Consider the following 19,603-nt stretch of genomic DNA (forward strand, 5'->3'; position numbering starts at 1 on the left):
CCTGGAACCATCAAAAGTCTGTACGCTCACATAAAGCACATCATCAACTGGGGACTCTGCTGAGGAGATGCTCAGGACCACACTGGCAGGATAGGACTCAAGTACCCCGGGGAAGCACCAGGCCCCAGACACCCTCCTGGCATTGCCTGACGACCTGCAGGGTCTGCACAGGGAGGAGATGAGGCAAATGAGCCCAGCAAAATTGTCCTGAGAGCACTGTTACTGTTGCAATGGGGTCAGACACTCCCAGCAGAAGCCCACCTGCGTGCAACAATGAGCGACCACCAGCGAGAGGTGGGGGAAGCAAGAGAAAAGGATGCGGCACGTCCTCCCACATGAGAGCCCTTGGGCGTGCGGACGAGAAGCATGAGCGTGCTGCCCATTTCCTGACAACTTTGCCACAAACAAGCCCACAGGAATGACCCCCAGGTGTACATCACCTGCAAGCTCAGGACCCCTCCAGCACTTGAGCTGAGTCTTCTGCCTGCACTGACGTCTGTCTGCCCCAGAAATCCTTGGGCCTCTCATGCCAGCACTTACAGAAGCCTTCATATGGGAAAGCATGTGGCATAAGCCAGGAAATGAAAAGGCAGCAGTGCAGGAAACCAGGACACAGCCCATACCATTAGCTGGGATGGTTTGCATTTGACATGAGCTTGTCAGAAAATTATTACTTCCACAAAGGGTGCCTCCGGGCCTGAGGCAGTGCAGGACTGCTATAAAAGGCAGCCCGACTCTCTGCTCTCTCATCCACTTCTCTCGCCTCCTTCTCCTTGGGAACCAGGTAAGTGCGGAGCCTTTTCTCGTCCTCCTTCAAGATCAGGTCTTTCCTCCATGTATGTCTCAGCTGCTATGGGCTGTCCTAGCCCAGGGCTGGGAGCTGCTTCTCATGGCAGAGGGAAGGGGAGAGAAGGTCTTCTGCAGAGAGAGGCTGGGACTTAGTTGAGGTGGCTCCTGGCCTTGGAGCTGGGCAGCGTATGCTGATCCAGGAGGTGCCTTGGCTCCACTGTGGATGGGTGCAGTGCTGCTTCTCATGTGTCCCCGTGCTCTGCTTCCCCTCCCCCGTCTCCCAGGTGCACTTCTTGCCCAGAGACATGTCCTGCTACGACCAGTGCCAGCCCTGCCGGCCCTGCGGCCCAACCCCGCTGGCCAACAGCTGCAACGAGCCCTGTGTCAGGCAGTGCCAGAACTCCACCGTCATCATCGAGCCCTCCCCTGTGGTGGTGGTTCTTCCTGGCCCCATCCTCAGCTCGTTCCCACAGAACACCGTTGTGGGCTCCTCCACCTCCGCTGCTGTTGGCAGCATCCTCAGCAGTAACGGAGTCCCCATCAACTCCGGCTGCTGTGACCTCTCCTGCATCACCAGCCGCTACTGTGGCAGCAGAAGGTGCTCCCCCTGCTAAAGCCACTGGTGACAGCCCAGACAAAGAGCCCCGGGAACCCAGAAGATGATGCTAGACCAAACAACGGAGATCGTGACCATTGCTTGGAGAGGGCCTTAGCATGCCCCACTCCTCTTGCAAAGGGTGTCAGCCCTTTGGAAAAGGCCAGCCTGGGCTCTCCGAAAACATGGCCAATGCCTCTCATTCCCTTCCTCCACTCTCTCCTTTCCCTCCTTTTCCTTTCTTGTTTTCTGCTCCCCTCAGCCTTGAGGCCCACCAAAGGCAGCTTGGGGGGACCTGCCTGCCCCTTTCCCTCTGGGGGTTGCTGGCACTTGGCCGCCTGTGGCGATCCTTTCACTGTGGCCTCCTCTCAGAGACATCTTGTTTCCCTCTTTAGACTCATTAAACTCTGCTGCATCCCACGCTCTGGCTCTGTGTGGTCCTTTCCTCTCTGAATGCTCTCTAAAGCTGTCCAGGGAGAAAGGAGCTATGCTGGGAGGGAACAAATGGGTGAGCAGGCGGACCCTTCCTCACTCCTAGAGGACTGGGAGGGCAGGACACACTGCCTGTTGGCCTCCTTCAGTCCCTGTCCCTTGGCGCTGAGGACAACATCTCTGGCTACTCCACAGGCAGTGACCATCAGCCCTTCCCTTGCTGCATCTCTGCCCAGAAATATTCCCCTTGGCCTCCGAGCATGCCCTACAGGTGGTGATCCCAACTTGTGCTGTCTTCATGGGAGGACCCCAGTGCTGCAGGAGGCCCTGGGAGGTCAGCAGCCCCACAAGCACTCCAGGCAGCTCCTCTTGCTCTGGATGGAGCTCTGCTGGGGGAGAAGGCTCGGCCAGAAGACGGCCGTGAGGATGGAAGGAGGGGATGGTAGGAGAAATCATCTTGGCGAGAGCCCAGAGCCTCCTCCTCCTCACCTTCCCACCCACCTCCAGAAGGAAGGGCCACGGCATGCATCCAAGGGCAAAGACGGCTAGGGCAAGTCGCCTGTTCTTCCGTCACGCCCATACAGTGCCCCGTGCAGCCCCAGGGGTTCATTACACAGATTTGCAGGGCTGAGGTGTCTTGCAGAGTGCACATCCCCAACTCCCATCCGACGGAGCAGCTCCAGGACAAAAAGGGCTTTTGCATGGGCCTGCAAGATGACACAGGTGAGGGACTGACAGTTCCTCCCATGATACGCTAGAGAGAGCACAGGTCAGAACAGCCCATGCTCCCTCTTTGCAGCTCACGGCAAGGGCAATCCCATCCTGGGGTGCGGGGAAAGAACAGTTCCGCGGCAGAAGCTCTCTCACCACCTTCTCCTTTTCCCTCAGGCCACTAAGCCCAGACCCTCACAGAAACAGCGTCTTCATTTGCAGATCTCTGGGTGCATAGTGGAAATAGGGGTGACCAGGTGTGGCAGTACATCCCACCCCCCCCCATCCTGCCAGCAGGAAACAAAACTTCTCCAGGAAGCGAGAAGGGGAAGGAAACCCTGGAGGCTGCAGGTTGAAATTTGAACTGGCCAATTGAGATGCGCCAGGTACACCAAGGTGACCCTCCTGGCCAATAGAATTAAATGACCACAGGTCAGATTCGACAGGGGTATAAACAGGGTCCCGCAGGAGGACACGTTGGCAGTCCTCCTCGGAGCAGCGGGTCTGCAGTCGGGGACTCCCCCTCGGGCCAGGGCACCACCCGAGGTAACTCCTCGAGGGAGAGAGCCCTCAGCTTTTAGGTGAGTGATACGCGCGTTTTGAGCCATCACTTTAAATCTTGGGGATTCTTAAGTCGGCCGTGTAGTATTAATTCTCTTTATATCATTGAGCCTGTGATTTTATAGAATGTTATCGGACTTCTAACTAACTTTTGCTGAAGAATAAATCTGAGTTTTAACACCTGTTGGATTTGGTTAGTCGTGCATCCGTAACACCAGGGAGAACTGAGGGCCCTACCCGCAGAGCCCCGCCTTGCACAGAAGGGCCTCCTGCCTGGATGCTGAGAGATGAGAACTGTACTCTGCCCCACGTCCTAGCTTCCTCCTCTCCTGAAGCCTAGAGCTCATGGGGAACAGCCTTTGGTGCTTGAACCTCAGAAATTTGGGACTACAAAGACAGCTGAGATCTTCTGCACTGACCTATCTGTGAAACACTGAGAGTGGATGGGCCGGAAAAGAGAGGCAATGAGGGATGGACGGTTGGGGAAAGAAAAGCTGTAAACCTGTCCCTAGTTCCCAGGTACACAAGCACAAAGGCCAGCTGACAGCATTGCCCAGCGTCCTCTGAGGGCAACAACAGCAGGAGAAAGAGACTGCTCCTGATGGCACAGATTCAAGGAGAAGAAAAAGCATGTGAATGACAAAGAGTCATGGCACCTCTAATTGCCATAACTGGTGTGAAACTAAAAAGACCTTGGCTGGCTTCCAGACACCCACCCAGCTGCTTTCTCACTCTCCCTCCTCAACAGGACAGGAGGAGAAAGTAAGGTGAAAAAGGTCACAGGTCGAGATAAAGGCAGAGGGATTACTTACCGATCACCATCACAGGCAAAACCAGGCTTGACTTGGGGAAGATTCATTTACCTTATTGCCGATTAAAAGTACAGCAGGATGGTGAGAAACAGCAAGAAAACCCCTTGAAACGCCTTTATCCCATCCCCACCTCTTTTTCACAGCCTCAACTTCCCTCCTTCATTCACAGCTCTTCTACTTCCTCCACCCTTGAGCACCACAGTGGGATGCAGAACGGGGCACTGTGGTCAGTACACAACTGTTCCTTTCTGCTGCTGTTTCCTCCTCACGTTTTCTTCTGCTCCAGCATGAGTCCTTCCCATAGGCTGCAGTATTTCAAGACTGGCTGCAGCGTGGATTGTGTCTACGGGCTGCTGTCCTTCTGGATAAGACTGCTTCAGCGTGGGTCCTCCAGGGGCCACAGTTCCTGCCAGGAGCCTGCTTCAGCATGGGCTCTGCACGGACCACAGTTCCTGCCCAGGATATCCACCTGGTCTGGCGAGGCATCCTCCATGGGGGTATCTGCTCCACCATGGTCTTTCCCTCGGGCTGCCTGGGAATCTCTGCACCATTGCCTGGAGCACCTCCTCCTCCTCCCTCCTCTCTGGCCTTGGTGTTTACAGGATTGTTTCTCACAATTTCCTTTTCTCCATTCCTCGCTTCCTGTGCAGTGTTTTGCCCTTCCTTAAATAGGTTTTCACGGAGGCACCACTGGCGTTGCTACTGGGCTCAGCATTGGGCAGCAGTGAGTCCCTTTTGGAGCCAATTGGATCTGACTCTGTCAGACATGGGTGTAGCTGCTGGACTCTTCCCACAGAGGCCACCCTTGCAACCTTGGCCCCCAGCTACTGAACCCTTGCCACATAAACCCAATAGATAGAGTGGGTCCAGCAGAGAGTGAAGCACAACTAGGTGGATAGGAATTTCAACAGAAGAGAACCATTCCAGGCTTCAGTAAGGGACAGAAGTAACTGTGAATAACCTCAAGAAAAACGCTATTGCTGGTCACGCTTTACGATTTGGAAAGACATGCTCCAAAAACACAGCCATCTAATGTGCCTGGTAAATCTTTCTGAATGCCTTTATCAAGCGGCGTGCATGGAACTAGTTATGGTGGTTGCCTTATTTTTATTATCATCAGATCTTCACTGCTGTGTTTCACATGCTCCCTGCACCTCTTTGAAACCCCATGGCACTTTCCCAAAGCATTCTGCCTGGCAGGTCCCTGAGGGGACAGAAACCTGCTCTGACGGTGTGCAGGGTTGCAGTTTTGCCTTCTGTTTTGCGCAGCCACTGCACACTCCAGACATGAGAGCTATCCCAGCTTTTCTCCAAAACCCCGATAAGATCATGGGTCTGCAAGTGTGCGCAGACTTTGAGGTTGTCCTGCTCGTGTTCTGGCTCAGGCTCTTGTCTTACATGTGTCTGGGGTCAGGCTGGGAAAGCAAGTCAGTGAGTCCGTGAGTCCAGGTCAGCATGATAGTCGTCAGGGTTCAGCAATGTCCAGCAATCACCAGGTGTGTTCACAGAGGCGAGGCAGGTCTCAGGCGAAGCTGGGAAGTCACCAGCATGTCAGGGTCCAGAGTGAGATCAGTGTGGTCCATGGCCCGATACAAGCACAGATGTGTCACAGCTGGAGCTGTAACTCAGGTTGGGGCCGAGCACTAGGACTTAAGCTTGAAAGCTGCTCCCGTGGGAAGAGGAGGTGGCAGTGGCTGAAGCCTCCCAGCAGCAACATCTGGCAATGATCTGAGCAAGGTCAACGAAGGGGAGCGGGTAGACCTCAGTTAAAACTACCTCTAAGCTGGATCGGAGGCAAGGCAGACTAAGATGGAGGATGCACGTGTGCTCAGGCATGCCTGCCTGGAACCATCAAAAGTCTGTACGCTCACATAAAGCACATCATCAACTGGGGACTCTGCTGAGGAGATGCTCAGGACCACACTGGCAGGATAGGACTCAAGTACCCCGGGGAAGCACCAGGCCCCAGACACCCTCCTGGCGTTGCCTGACGACCTGCAGGGTCTGCACAGGGAGGGGATGAGGCAAATGAGCCCAGCAAAATTGTCCTGAGAGCACTGTTACTGTTGCAATGGGGTCAGACACTCCCAGCAGAAGCCCACCTGCGTGCAACAATGAGCGACCACCAGCGAGAGGTGGGGGAAGCAAGAGAAAAGGATGCGGCACGTCCTCCCACATGAGAGCCCTTGGGCGTGCGGACGAGAAGCATGAGCGTGCTGCCCATTTCCTGACAACTTTGCCACAAACAAGCCCACAGGAATGACCCCCAGGTGTACATCACCTGCAAGCTCAGGACCCCTCCAGCACTTGAGCTGAGTCTTCTGCCTGCACTGACGTCTGTCTGCCCCAGAAATCCTTGGGCCTCTCATGCCAGCACTTACAGAAGCCTTCATATGGGAAAGCATGTGGCATAAGCCAGGAAATGAAAAGGCAGCAGTGCAGGAAACCAGGACACAGCCCATACCATTAGCTGGGATGGTTTGCATTTGACATGAGCTTGTCAGAAAATTATTACTTCCACAAAGGGTGCCTCCGGGCCTGAGGCAGTGCAGGACTGCTATAAAAGGCAGCCCGACTCTCTGCTCTCTCATCCACTTCTCTCGCCTCCTTCTCCTTGGGAACCAGGTAAGTGCGGAGCCTTTTCTCGTCCTCCTTCAAGATCAGGTCTTTCCTCCATGTATGTCTCAGCTGCTATGGGCTGTCCTAGCCCAGGGCTGGGAGCTGCTTCTCATGGCAGAGGGAAGGGGAGAGAAGGTCTTCTGCAGAGAGAGGCTGGGACTTAGTTGAGGTGGCTCCTGGCCTTGGAGCTGGGCAGCGTATGCTGATCCAGGAGGTGCCTTGGCTCCACTGTGGATGGGTGCAGTGCTGCTTCTCATGTGTCCCCGTGCTCTGCTTCCCCTCCCCCGTCTCCCAGGTGCACTTCTTGCCCAGAGACATGTCCTGCTACGACCAGTGCCAGCCCTGCCGGCCCTGCGGCCCAACCCCGCTGGCCAACAGCTGCAACGAGCCCTGTGTCAGGCAGTGCCAGAACTCCACTGTCATCATCGAGCCCTCCCCTGTGGTGGTGGTTCTTCCTGGCCCCATCCTCAGCTCGTTCCCACAGAACACCGTTGTGGGCTCCTCCACCTCCGCTGCTGTTGGCAGCATCCTCAGCAGTAACGGAGTCCCCATCAACTCCGGCTGCTGTGACCTCTCCTGCATCACCAGCCGCTACTGTGGCAGCAGATGTCAACCCTGCTAAAGCTGCTGGCAACGTCCTCGGGCAAGAACCTCAATAACGTGGTGCTCGCCAGAAGAGCTTCGGGGCATTGTTTCCTTCTTCCAGTCTCTTCTCTGTCTCTTTCTTTTGCTGTCGGTGCCTCCCAATGCCAGCCTAGCGGGGCCTGCATCCCTCTGCAGGGCAGGCAGACGGACACCCTGCAGGAGCTCCACTGCATCTTAGTGGCTGCCCCTGGTGCTCCCTGTGAGCCACCTCCTTTTCTTCTTTAGACTCATTAAAGTTGTGCTGCATCCCAGCCCGGGCCTCCGAGTCCTCCTTCCTTCTGAGGCAACTCTTCCAGTCTGCTCAGGGAAAAGATGGAGGAAGGGGAGGGTGGGATTCCCTGCAGTGGCTTTTGTTTTGTGCCCTTTCCCTTGCAGCTGACGAAGACATCCCTAGCTACTCCACAGCCAATGGCCATCAGCGAGAGGATTGCTCCCAAGGATGGCAGGAGTGGGGATGGGGAGACAAGAATGCCTGCGGGCAGCCCACAGCCTCATCTCCGCCTTCCCCTCCCCTCCATTACTTGATCTAGGTCCATGGCCAGCACACATGGGCACAGGCAGATGAGACAGGTACCTCTTACAGTCCTTCAGCACCTGGCAGGGCCCAGCTGCTCTCCAGACATGCAGGGCTGAGGTAATTCACAAGTTAGGATCGGGACCAGCCGCACTGAGGCTGCACAATGGAGTCCCCACTCCCTGTGAACCCAACAGCCCCATGGGCCACTGGGGCTCCAGGAGAGCACCCAGTGCCCAAAGATCCACTTTCTGGCCACCACCCCACCATTTACAGGCAGCGGGTGACTGGGCAGATGGCAGCAGCGCACAGAGCAGCCCCACAGCTACTTGCGCTCTCCGCAGTCCAGTGGCCCCCTGCCTTCTCATGGCTTGTTTCAGGTGCCCGTCTTCCCTGAGTTTGTGCAAGGGATTTGTGGCTTCGCTATTAATGCCAACGTTTAGGTATGCTTTTCAATTACACTTGAAATTTTCTTTTTGGACCCTGGCCTTTTAGCCCCAGCCAATGCTCTATATCCTGGTGTCCCTTGGGTATCCGTGGTCTCCTGGGTGCAGAAAAGGAACTCCTGAAGACAATGCTGGGCTCAAAAGAATGTCTCAGGCACACAGCGCCCCATGGACCACGTGAGGTTCCCCTCATGCTCCTCCTGCCCACAGTTCAGGGCAGAGACAGCATTTTTGTCCAGCTCATTGGGCACTGGGCACCTTCAGCGGTACAGGACAGGCACCAACCCAAGCACAGCACAAACGCTAGGGATGACCCTGCCCGTACTCAGCTTCCCTGGCTCCCCAGCTACTCTGAGGCAGGGCCAGCCCGAGCTCTGCTCACACCACCACTGCTCCTCACTTGCAGGCAGGGTCTTGCTAGCCCTGCAGTCCCTGGCCGTTGGAGATCTGTCCTCCAGCAGACCCTGCACACCACTGGGAACCACATGGACACACCGAAGGGCAGGGCTGTGCCCTCACAGTAGGACACCTCTCCCCATGCCAGGCTCTGCAGGGAACAGGACCAGTCTGGGCAGTTACATGGGGAGGAAGAGTACTAGTACTACGCCCAGGAAGGCACAGCCCCAGCATGGGTCCAAGGCCCTGCTCTGCCCTGGCCCCATGCAGTGGACCCCCGGATGGAGCCCTTCAACACACAACAGAGCTTTCACCTAGAAGACCTAGATAATCAGTACACTCCTCTGGGTATAGGTATCTGCCGCCTTAGACAGAAGTCTAATGTGGACCTGCTGACTCACTCTTTGGGGGTTCTCATTTCTCTTGATTGTGACAAAAGCCTTCCAGAGAAGAAGTTCAAATGTTCGTGTCCCTCTTTGCTATTCCCTGCCTGCAGTGTATGCCTCACTAGGTGAACAAGTCTAGGAAATGAAGAGGACATGAGCCATGCAGCATCCCATTTTCTCTGCAAAAAAAATGTTAGTCTCAATTGCAATAAACTCTTTTGGAATGTGGATTTTCTTTGTCTTGACAGTGGTGCAGTGGAGCCGTTTGCATACAGTGACATCACGATTGAAAGACATCACTGAGAGGATCATAGAATCATAGAATAGTCCAGGCTGGAAAGGACCTTGAAAGATCATCTGGTCCAACGTTTCATGGGAACGGGAGCCTAGATGAGATCATCTACAACCCTGTCCAAGCGCATCTTGAAAAATTCCAGGGGTGGGAACTCTACCACATCCCTGGGGAGGTCGTTCCAGTGAATGATTGTTCTTACTGTAAAAAAATGTATTTCTTATGTCAAGATGAACCCTCTCCCAGTGTAACTTGTACTCATTGGCCCTTGTCTTCTCCTTGTGACTCCTTGTGATGAGAGAGCCTCCGTCCTCTTTGTAGCCACTGGAATACCGTGATGAGGTTCCCCCCAAGCCTTCTGTTCCCCAGGGAGAAAGGACATAACTCCTTCAGTCTTTCCTCACAGGACAGGTTCTCCAGCGCTTCGGTCATCTTTAACATGTACAAGGGGGCGGCGGCGGGTGCTGGATCTGGATCAGCAGAGGCCGAATCAGGGGACTTGGATCCCAGCGGTGGCTTTCTTGTTGCAGAATGGCCATTCAGCAGGAGAGCCACCTGGGTGAAGATGACCACAAACCCCATGTCCATGCTACCAGGGCTTGCAGGAAGCAGATTTTCTTTTTCATGAGTGGTATACTGGAGCAGTTTGCGTATGGTGACATCACAATTAAAGGACATCACCGAGAGGATCATGAACTCGGTGATAGCCAGGAGGAAGGGGAAAAATGACTGTGCCAGCCAGCAGGCAACACAAATGATTTTCCTGGTGACAAGGAAAGTCTTCATCATTTCTGACACAACAGTTATGGTGTACCAGATCTCCACAAAGGAAACCTGATGAGGGAGAAGAAATGCATCAGGGTCTGCAGGTGCTGATTGGTCCACGCAGTGACAATGAGGAGGCCATTCTCCACCAGAGTTAGAAGGTACATGGAGAAGATAATGGCACGTGGGGCCATGTGCCCACCGTGAGAGGTCTGGGAAGCCCAGGGGAATGAGATCAGTTACCAGCGACTTGTTCTCCTTTACCGTGGCCCAGTACGTGACCAGAAGGAATCGGCTGCCCAGACAAGAGTGAAGGAACAAAGCTGTGGTGGGTTAAATCTGTGATTTCTGTTGCTGTCAGAGGGACAAAACCAGCCCCTGTGGCTGACTGACAGAACCCATTTACCCCAGAGGAAGGTCGGACCATGCCTGGGCTGAGGTGCGGGTAGTACACCAGAGCAGGGAGGACCTGGCAGCCTTCCGACTGACATTTCTGGCTTGCTGGAACTGACCATTGCCATGAAATGGCTGACTCCTGTTGCAACTCATCGTCTGTGTGGTAATTCCTGGGTGCATTGGTTTCTTGATTGCCTCATTCTTAATTGCCTACTTCAAATGCCCAAGGTGCCTGTTAGTAGGAAGGTAGACCCTGGGTAGAAATTTCATCAAGTGTGATGGGGAAGAGGAGACAGCACTTGGCGAGAGCTGCCAATGTCTTTGCCCAAAGGAGCTAAGCTAAGGTGAGGCACCCACTAAGCTGAGCATCCCTCGGAAGCAGTTACAATCAGTTCATTGATGAAACCATGAAATTAATTTACCGTGTTGCCAAGTGACAAAAGTCACTGCAGGGAATCCCACCCTCCCCTTCCTCCGCCTTTTTCCCTGAGCAGACTGGAAGAGTTGCCTCAGAAGGAAGGAGGACTCGGAGGCCCGGGCTGGGATGCAGCACAACTTTAATGAGTCTAAAGAAGAAAAGGAGGTGGCTCACAGGGAGCACTAGGGGCAGCCACTAAGATGCAGTGGAGCTCCTGCAGGGTGTCCGTCTGCCTGCCCTGCAGAGGGACGCAGGCCAACAGGTCCCCGCTAGGCTGGCATTGGGAGATGCCGACAGCAAAAGAAAGAGACAGAGTGGCGACTGGAAGAGGGAAACAATGGCCCAAAGCTCTTATCTTCTGGCCAGCATCATGTTATTGAGGTTCTTGCCCAAGGACGTTGCCAGCAGCTTTAGCAGGGTTGACATCTGCTGCCACAGTAGCGGCTGGTGATGCAGGAGAGGTCACAGCAGCCGGAGTTGATGGGGACTCCGTTACTGCTGAGGATGCTGCCAACAGCAGCGGAGGTGGAGGAGCCCACAACGGTGTTCTGCGGGAAGGAGCTGAGGATGGGGCCGGGCAGGGTCACCACCACGGGGGAGGGCTCGATGACGACAGTGGAGTTCTGGCACTGCCTGACACAGGGCTCGTTGCAGCTGTTGGCCAGCGGGGTTGGGCCGCAGGGCCGGCAGGGCTGGCACTGGTCGTAGCAGGACATGTCTCTGGGCAAGAAGTGCACCTGGGAGATGGGGGAGGGGAAGCAGAGCACGGGGACACATGAGAAGCAGCACTGCACCCATCCACAGTGGAGCCAAGGCACCTCCTGGCTCAGCATACACTGCCCAGCTCCAAGGCCAGGAGCCACCTCAACTAAGTCCCAGCCTCTCTCTGCAGAAGACCTTCTCTCCCCTTCCCTCTGCCATGAGAAGCAGCTCCCAGCCCTGGGCTAGGACAGCCCATAGCAGCTGAGACATACATGGAGGAAAGACCTGATCTTGAAGGAGGACGAGAAAAGGCTCCGCACTTACCTGGTTCCCAAGGAGAAGGAGGCGAGAGAAGTGGATGAGAGAGCAGAGAGTCGGGCTGCCTTTTATAGCAGTCCTGCACTGCCTCAGGCCCGGAGGCACCCTTTGTGGAAGTAATAATTTTCTGACAAGCTCATGTCAAATGCAAACCATCCCAGCTAATGGTATGGGCTGTGTCCTGGTTTCCTGCACTGCTGCCTTTTCATTTCCTGGCTTATGCCACGTGCTTTCCCATATGAAGGCTTCTGTAAGTGCTGGCATGAGAGGCCCAAGGATTTCTGGGGCAGACAGACGTCAGTGCAGGCAGAAGACTCAGCTCAAGTGCTGGAGGGGTCCCGTGCAGGCAGGTGACGTACACCTGGGTCATTCCTGTGGGCTTGTTTGTGGCAAAGTTGTCAGGAAATGGGCAGCACGCTCGTGCTTCTCGTCCGCACGCCCAAGGGCTCTCATGTGGGAGGACGCGCCGCATCCTTTTCTCTTGCTTCCCCCACCTCTCGCTGGTGGTCGCTCATTGTTGCACGCAGGTGGGCTTCTGCTGGGAGTGTCTGACCCCATTGCAACAGTAACAGTGCTCTCAGGACAATTTTGCTGGGCTCATTTGCCTCATCCTCTCCCTGTGCAGACCCTGCAGGTCGTCAGGCAACGCCAGGAGGGTGTCTGGGGCCTGGTGCTTCCCCGGGGTACTTGAGTCCTGTTGTCCTGGTTTCAGCTGGGATAGAGTTAACTGTCTTCCTAGTAGCTGGTACAGTGCTATGTTTTGAGTTCCATATGCGAAGAATGTTGATAACCCTGATGTTTTCAGTTGTTGCTACGTAGTGTTCAGACTAAAGTCAAGGATTTTTCAGCTTCTCATGCCCGGCCAGCGAGAAAGCTGGAGTGGCACAAGAAGTTGGCACAGGACACAGCCAGGGCACCTGACCCAAACTGGCCAACGGGGTATTCCACACCATGTGACGTCCCATTTAGTATAGGAACTGGGAAGTGGGGGCGGGGAATCGCCGCTCGGGGACTAGCTGGGTGTCGGTCGGCGGGTGGTGAGCAATTGCACTGCGCATCATTTGTACATTCCAATCCTTTTATTATTACTGTTGTCATTTTATTAGTGTTATCGGTATCATTATTAGTTTCTTCTTTTCTGTTCTATTAAACCATTCTTATCTCAACCCACGGATTTTCCTTCTTTTCCCGATTTTCTCCCCCATTCCACTGGGTGGGGGGGAGTGAGTGAGCGGCTGCGTGGTGCCTAGTTGTTGGCTGGAGTTAAACCATGACACCTGTCCTGCCAGTGTGGTCCTGAGCATCTCCTCAGCAGAGTCCCCAGTTGATGATGTGCTTTATGTGAGCGTACAGACTTTTGATGGTTCCAGGCAGGCATGCCTGAGCACACGTGCATCCTCCATCTTAGTCTGCCTTGCCTCCGATCCAGCTTAGAGGTAGTTTTAACTGAGGTCTACCCGCTCCCCTTCGTTGACCTTGCTCAGATCATTGCCAGATGTTGCTGCTGGGAGGCTTCAGCCACTGCCACCTCCTCTTCCCACGGGAGCAGCTTTCAAGCTTAAGTCCTAGTGCTCGGCCCCAACCTGAGTTACAGCTCCAGCTGTGACACATCTGTGCTTGTATCGGGCCATGGACCACACTGATCTCACTCTGGACCCTGACATGCTGGTGACTTCCCAGCTTCGCCTGAGACCTGCCTCGCCTCTGTGAACACACCTGGTGATTGCTGGACATTGCTGAACCCTGACGACTATCATGCTGACCTGGACTCACGGACTCACTGACTTGCTTTCCCAGCCTGACCCCAGACACATGTAAGACAAGAGCCTGAGCCAGAACACGAGCAGGACAACCTCAAAGTCTGCGCACACTTGCAGACCCATGATCTTATCGGGGTTTTGGAGAAAAGCTGGGATAGCTCTCATGTCTGGAGTGTGCAGTGGCTGCGCAAAACAGAAGGCAAAACTGCAACCCTGCACACCGTCAGAGCAGGTTTCTGTCCCCTCAGGGACCTGCCAGGCAGAATGCTTTGGGAAAGTGCCATGGGGTTTCAAAGAGGTGCAGGGAGCATGTGAAACACAGCAGTGAAGATCTGATGATAATAAAAATAAGGCAACCACCATAACTAGTTCCATGCACGCCGCTTGATAAAGGCATTCAGAAAGATTTACCAGGCACATTAGATGGCTGTGTTTTTGGAGCATGTCTTTCCAAATCGTAAAGCGTGACCAGCAATAGCGTTTTTCTTGAGGTTATTCACAGTTACTTCTGTCCCTTACTGAAGCCTGGAATGGTTCTCTTCTGTTGAAATTCCTATCCACCTAGTTGTGCTTCACTCTCTGCTGGACCCACTCTATCTATTGGGTTTATGTGGCAAGGGTTCAGTAGCTGGGGGCCAAGGTTGCAAGGGTGGCCTCTGTGGGAAGAGTCCAGCAGCTACACCCATGTCTGACAGAGTCAGATCCAATTGGCTCCAAAAGGGACTCACTGCTGCCCAATGCTGAGCCCAGTAGCAACGCCGGTGGTGCCTCTGTGAAAACGTATTTAAGGAAGGGCAAAACACTGCACAGGAAGCGAGGAATGGAGAAAAGGAAATTGTGAGAAACAATCCTGTAAACACCAAGGCCAGAGAGGAGGGAGGAGGAGGAGGTGCTCCAGGCAATGGTGCAGAGATTCCCAGGCAGCCCGAGGGAAAGACCATGGTGGAGCAGATACCCCCATGGAGGATGCCTCGCCAGACCAGGTGGATATCCTGGGCAGGAACTGTGGTCCGTGCAGAGCCCATGCTGAAGCAGGCTCCTGGCAGGAACTGTGGCCCCTGGAGGACCCACGCTGAAGCAGTCTTATCCAGAAGGACAGCAGCCCGTAGACACAATCCACGCTGCAGCCAGTCTTGAAATACTGCAGCCTATGGGAAGGACTCATGCTGGAGCAGAAGAAAACGTGAGGAGGAAACAGCAGCAGAAAGGAACAGTTGTGTACTGACCACAGTGCCCCATTCTGCATCCCACTGTGGTGCTCAAGGGTGGAGGAAGTAGAAGAGCTGTGAATGAAGGAGGGAAGTTGAGGCTGTGAAAAAGAGGTGGGGATGGGATAAAGGCGTTTCAAGGGGTTTTCTTGCTGTTTCTCACCATCCTGCTGTACTTTTAATCGGCAATAAGGTAAATGAATCTTCCCCAAGTCAAGCCTGGTTTTGCCTGTGATGGTGATCGGTAAGTAATCCCTCTGTCTTTATCTCGACCTGTGACCTTTTTCACCTTACTTTCTCCTCCTGTCCTGTTGAGGAGGGAGAGTGAGAAAGCAGCTGGGTGGGTGTCTGGAAGCCAGCCAAGGTCTTTTTAGTTTCACACCAGTTATGGCAATTAGAGGTGCCATGACTCTTTGTCATTCACATGCTTTTTCTTCTCCTTGAATCTGTGCCATCAGGAGCAGTCTCTTTCTCCCGCTGTTGTTGCCCTCAGAGGACGCTGGGCAATGCTGTCAGCTGGCCTTTGTGCTTGTGTACCTGGGAACTAGGGACAGGTTTACAGCTTTTCTTTCCCCAACCGTCCATCCCTCATTGCCTCTTTTCCGGCCCATCCACCCTCAGTGTTTCACAGATAGGTCAGTGCAGAAGATCTCAGCTGTTTTTGTACTCTGCTCCAGAAAGGCTCTGTGCAGGAGCAGTTATCCCCTCTATCTCCACTGGGTCACTGTGGTGACAGTTGTACACTTTTTTCAGCAGCTGCTCTGATCTGTCACTGCTGTGCCATTTTCAGCCCTCTTGTATTGGCTGATGTTCTCAGGCACCAGCTGGACCAGAATACTTGGCATATCAGAAGCCTTGGCGAGGAGGAGATGCCAAGGCAGATGGGCTGCCATGCACATCTGGAGCTGTAGGGACTGCCTTCCCCAGAGGAAAAGGTGAATCTAGGCAGAGGTTCTTTCTGCCTGGAGGCTCAGTTATAAGACCATTCATCTGCTTCCTAGCCACCCAGTTGTGAAGTGGGTGATGAAAGTGTTGAGACATTGACCCCATCTGCCCTGCTGTCAGGGTCTGTGTGAGCCCAGCTCTGCAGGCCCTAAGTGCCACAAAGCATCTTCTCCCTGCATATCCCTGCAGGAAATCCCCACTTTCTGGCCATCATCCCACCATTTACAGGTGGAGGGTGACTGGGCAAATTGCAGTAGCGCACAGAGCGTCCCCACAGAAACTTGGGCTCTCCACAGCCCAATGACCCCCTGCCTTCTCATGGCTTGTTTCAGGTGTCCGTCTTCCCTGAGTCTGTGTGAACAACTTGTGGCTTTACTATTAATCCCAACATTTAGGTATGCTTTTCAGTGATACTTGAAAATTTCTTTTTAGATATCGGCCTTCAGCCCCGTGTAATGCTCTAAATCCTGGCACTCCTCAGGTTTTCATGGTCTCCTGCATGCAGAACAGTTGCTCCTGAAGTGTTGCATTAAAGAGTAAAGAAATTTGGCAGAAAATAAACCTCCTTGCATTCCAGCTTATCCTCAGATGTCAGAGGGGCTGGGGGTGGCTAGGTTTAATTTCTGAGTGACATCCAATTCAACGCTATAAGTCCGTTTGTGTTCAATGTGCTGAACTATTATGATGACAGATGCACTTAATAGCATACTGCACTCTCCGCTTAGCTGCATTCAATGCACAAGAATTACCAGACTTAGGGAGTTTGGTTGTGTTAACAAACTATCGTGACTAGATTAATGAGCAGCGCAGTTTATTAAAGCAACAGTACAGGTTCTTTTGGATTGCCAGTGATAAATACACTATCTGCAAAGCACATGCAAATAGTAATACAGTCGACTACAAGCACACTAAATTATGGAAAAACTCTATAGAGATTTCTAAGTTTCCTGGGGAAGCAATCAGTATAACCGAGGGTTTGATTCTTACCCAATAGGCGTCCCTAGGGGGGGAAGAGACATTCAGCCCGTCGACTGATCCCAGAAGTCAGTGATGTTCTCCCGACTTGTCTATGATGGTGTTTTCCCTAACAGTCCTCCTCTCTTAAGCCCTTTTATATTTTCTTATTTTTTAAGTGGAGCTTGAGTGACTCTAGTCATACATAGTTTTACTTTGATTGGTATAAAGTTCTCTCACTTTGCTTTTAAAGGTATATGCTAGAGAAAATTCAGAGCGCATGCTCAGTGACGGGTGGTCGCACCTTGGAGGCAGGTAGCTTTTGGGATGGAGGTGTGTTTTGGTATTATAATGAGCAAAATTCACCCAGAGAACATGATTTAGTTTGCCACTACTTGAGAACTGGGCACTTATTATATAAATCAGAAGTAAGGCCATAGCATTGACTGAACCCCCATTATTTCACCTCCTTGCTTCAGTGGATTCAATGCAGGGAGCTTCCATTCCTGTTACAGTAGTTCCGGTTCCCTATCCCTGCAGTGATATCACAGAGCCTGGCCGTGGTGTCTCCACTCCGCTCCACCCTCCATGTTGTTTCTCTTAGAGTCAGCACACCAAGCTCCCCTGGTGTTGCTAACATCTAAGGTTGCAGGTTATGTTGCTTAGGGGATTATTATGGAACAGATTTCATGTATATCCACTGCATTTCACTCTGGAGGTTTACATTCCCTTAACAGGGGGACATATCAATAAGTCACCTCCAGCAATCATTCCACATGAAGGCACTGCTGGGCTCAAAATGATGGCTCAGGCACACAGCACCCCATGATCCATGTGAGGTTCCACTCATACTCCTCCTGCCTACAGTTTGGGGCAGAGGTACCATGTTTGTCCATCTCACTCAGCGCTGGGCACCTTCTTGCTGTGCCCAGAAACCAAGGCTTCACCTCCCCCTTGATAAGACCTGCTGCCCAAGCACTGGGGTCAGTTGCCAGCACCCAGGCATCTCCAGTTCCTCCTCACTGTGCACGTGACACCCACGGGTAGCCCCACAGCTCAAGAATCAGTCGTGCCCCAGGGACACTGTGGTACAGGACAGGTACCAACCCAACCATAGCACAAATGCTAGGGCATGACCCTGCCCATACTCAGCTTACCTGGCTCCCCAAGTGCTCTGAGCTCTGCTCACACCACCACTGCTTCTCACTTGCAGGCCAGGGCCTTCCCAAGACTGCAGTTGGAGATCTGTTGTTGCCCCTTGTCTGCTCCATGCGGCTTTTTGTGATGAGAAATCCTCTGTCCTCTTCGTAGCTGCTCTTTAAGTAGTGGACTACTATGATGAGGTCCACCTGAGTCTTCTGTTCTCCAGGGAGAAAAGACCTAACTCCTTCAGTCTTTCCTCATAGGACAGGTTCTCCAGCCCTTTGGCCATCTTTGACATGTACAAGGTGGTGGCAGTAGGCAGCAGATCAGGATTGGGGGAGGCTAAGTCAGGGGTCTCAGATCCCAGCAGTGGCAGCCCCCACCTCCAGCACATCAGCAACTAGGTTTTCCTAGGTGATTTAGCCTTGGAATCTAATCCATCTGATCATCCCAGAGCAAGCACAGTTTTCCTGAGCAAGTCTCAAACAGATGTTCAAGAGAAGAGGAGTAACCACATCAACCACGTTTCTCCTGGGCAACTTACAAAAATATACAGCTTGTGCTCAATAATATTTATAGGTGGCTGCACAGTCATTCAGCCTAATCTTAGAAGCACAATAAAGTGCAACATTAGCAATATTCTACCATATAAAGAACAGACATTCAGAGAGATGATTGGGTATTTTTGAGGAAAATCTCATCCTCTCACACAGGAAGGAGTTCCAGATGACTACTACAAGCATGGCTCTGTTCACAAGCACATCTACTGGTTTGTTCGGACACTTTTCAGTGCTGCATAGCTGACAGCTGAATATGCAATTTGGTTTATTTGGAAAGGCTTTTAACCTATGCAGAGATTGACATATGCCCTAGTAACTGTAAGAGGATAGTTCTAGGAGCTATAGTGCTGGCTTCTAAAGTAGGGATGATCAAGCTGTGTGGAATATGGATTATTGCCAAACATAGAAGGACTTATTGAAGGACCATGAACTCAGTGAGAGCCAGGAAGAAAGGGGAACATTACTGTACCAGCCAGCAGGCAACGAAAATTATTTTCCTGGTGACAAGGAAAGTCTTCATCATTTTTGACACAATGGTAGTGGTGTAGCAGATCACCACGAAGGAAATCTAATGAGGAAGAAATGCAGCAAGGTCTGCAGGTGCTTATTTCTCCACACAGTGACAATGAAGAGGTCATTCCCCACCGGGATTAGAAGATACATGGAGAAGATAATGGCACATGTGGCTATGTGCCCACCTAGGGAGGTCAGTTACAGGTGTCTTGTTCTCCTTTGCCATGGCTCTAAAAATTACAAAGGAGGTTATCTCAAAGTGAAAAGAAAAAAAAAATTTCTTCCTGAAGGAAGCCCCTAACTAATAAAAATTTCAGCTGGAGATTGTAAATAATCGCCTGCATGATCATTCACACTAAGCCAATTCTGTCCCCAGAATGTGTTCTCTTAAAATAAAAGTGAACATAAATGGAACTTAAGGATGCTATAAAAATAACAGTGTGGTGGTTTTTTTCCAGTTCAGCTACTCCTGATGTGCAACTCTGGGCAGTTTGAAGAAGATAATGAGAATTTTTTAAAAAATGTGATCCTTTTTGACTCTGAGCCATGCTATTCTCCCTTGTGTGATTTTATTCTTTCCAAGAATAATTGCAATTTCCCAGTTCTCAGAAAGGTGTCACGTGGGAGTCTTGTCCATGTTTTTTCCTGGCTGTGTTCCTGGTCCTGTCCTCCACCTTATTATTTCTTGCTTATGTTTATGTTTCTCAAGGGCATCATATTGTC

The 19,603-nt window shown here is 52.5% G+C and overlaps 1 protein-coding gene and 3 pseudogenes across 1 annotated transcript; 3 read left to right on the plus strand and 1 right to left on the minus strand.

The window, feature by feature from the left end:
• The first annotated feature begins 650 nt into the window (after nt 1-650).
• LOC128140723 (feather keratin Cos2-3-like) lies at nt 651-1,798 on the plus strand (annotated as a pseudogene).
• Nucleotides 1,799-6,391: 4,593 nt separating this feature from the next.
• On the plus strand, nt 6,392-7,408 carry LOC128140726 (feather keratin Cos2-3-like; annotated as a pseudogene).
• Nucleotides 7,409-10,905: 3,497 nt separating this feature from the next.
• On the minus strand, nt 10,906-12,167 carry LOC128141233 (feather keratin Cos2-3-like). The gene is made up of 3 exons (XM_052785836.1): nt 12,094-12,167; nt 11,804-11,903; nt 10,906-11,514 (listed from the first exon to the last, which is right to left on the minus strand). The coding sequence occupies exons 1-3, from the start codon at nt 12,165-12,167 to the stop codon at nt 11,188-11,190; spliced, it is 501 nt and encodes a 166-aa protein (XP_052641796.1). The 3' UTR covers nt 10,906-11,187.
• Nucleotides 12,168-14,516: 2,349 nt separating this feature from the next.
• LOC128141234 (cyclin-Y-like protein 1) lies at nt 14,517-18,896 on the plus strand (annotated as a pseudogene).
• The last annotated feature ends 707 nt before the right edge of the window (nt 18,897-19,603 follow it).

This window comes from Harpia harpyja, chromosome 4 (genome assembly GCF_026419915.1).
Source record: "Harpia harpyja isolate bHarHar1 chromosome 4, bHarHar1 primary haplotype, whole genome shotgun sequence".
NCBI lineage: Eukaryota > Metazoa > Chordata > Aves > Accipitriformes > Accipitridae > Harpia > Harpia harpyja.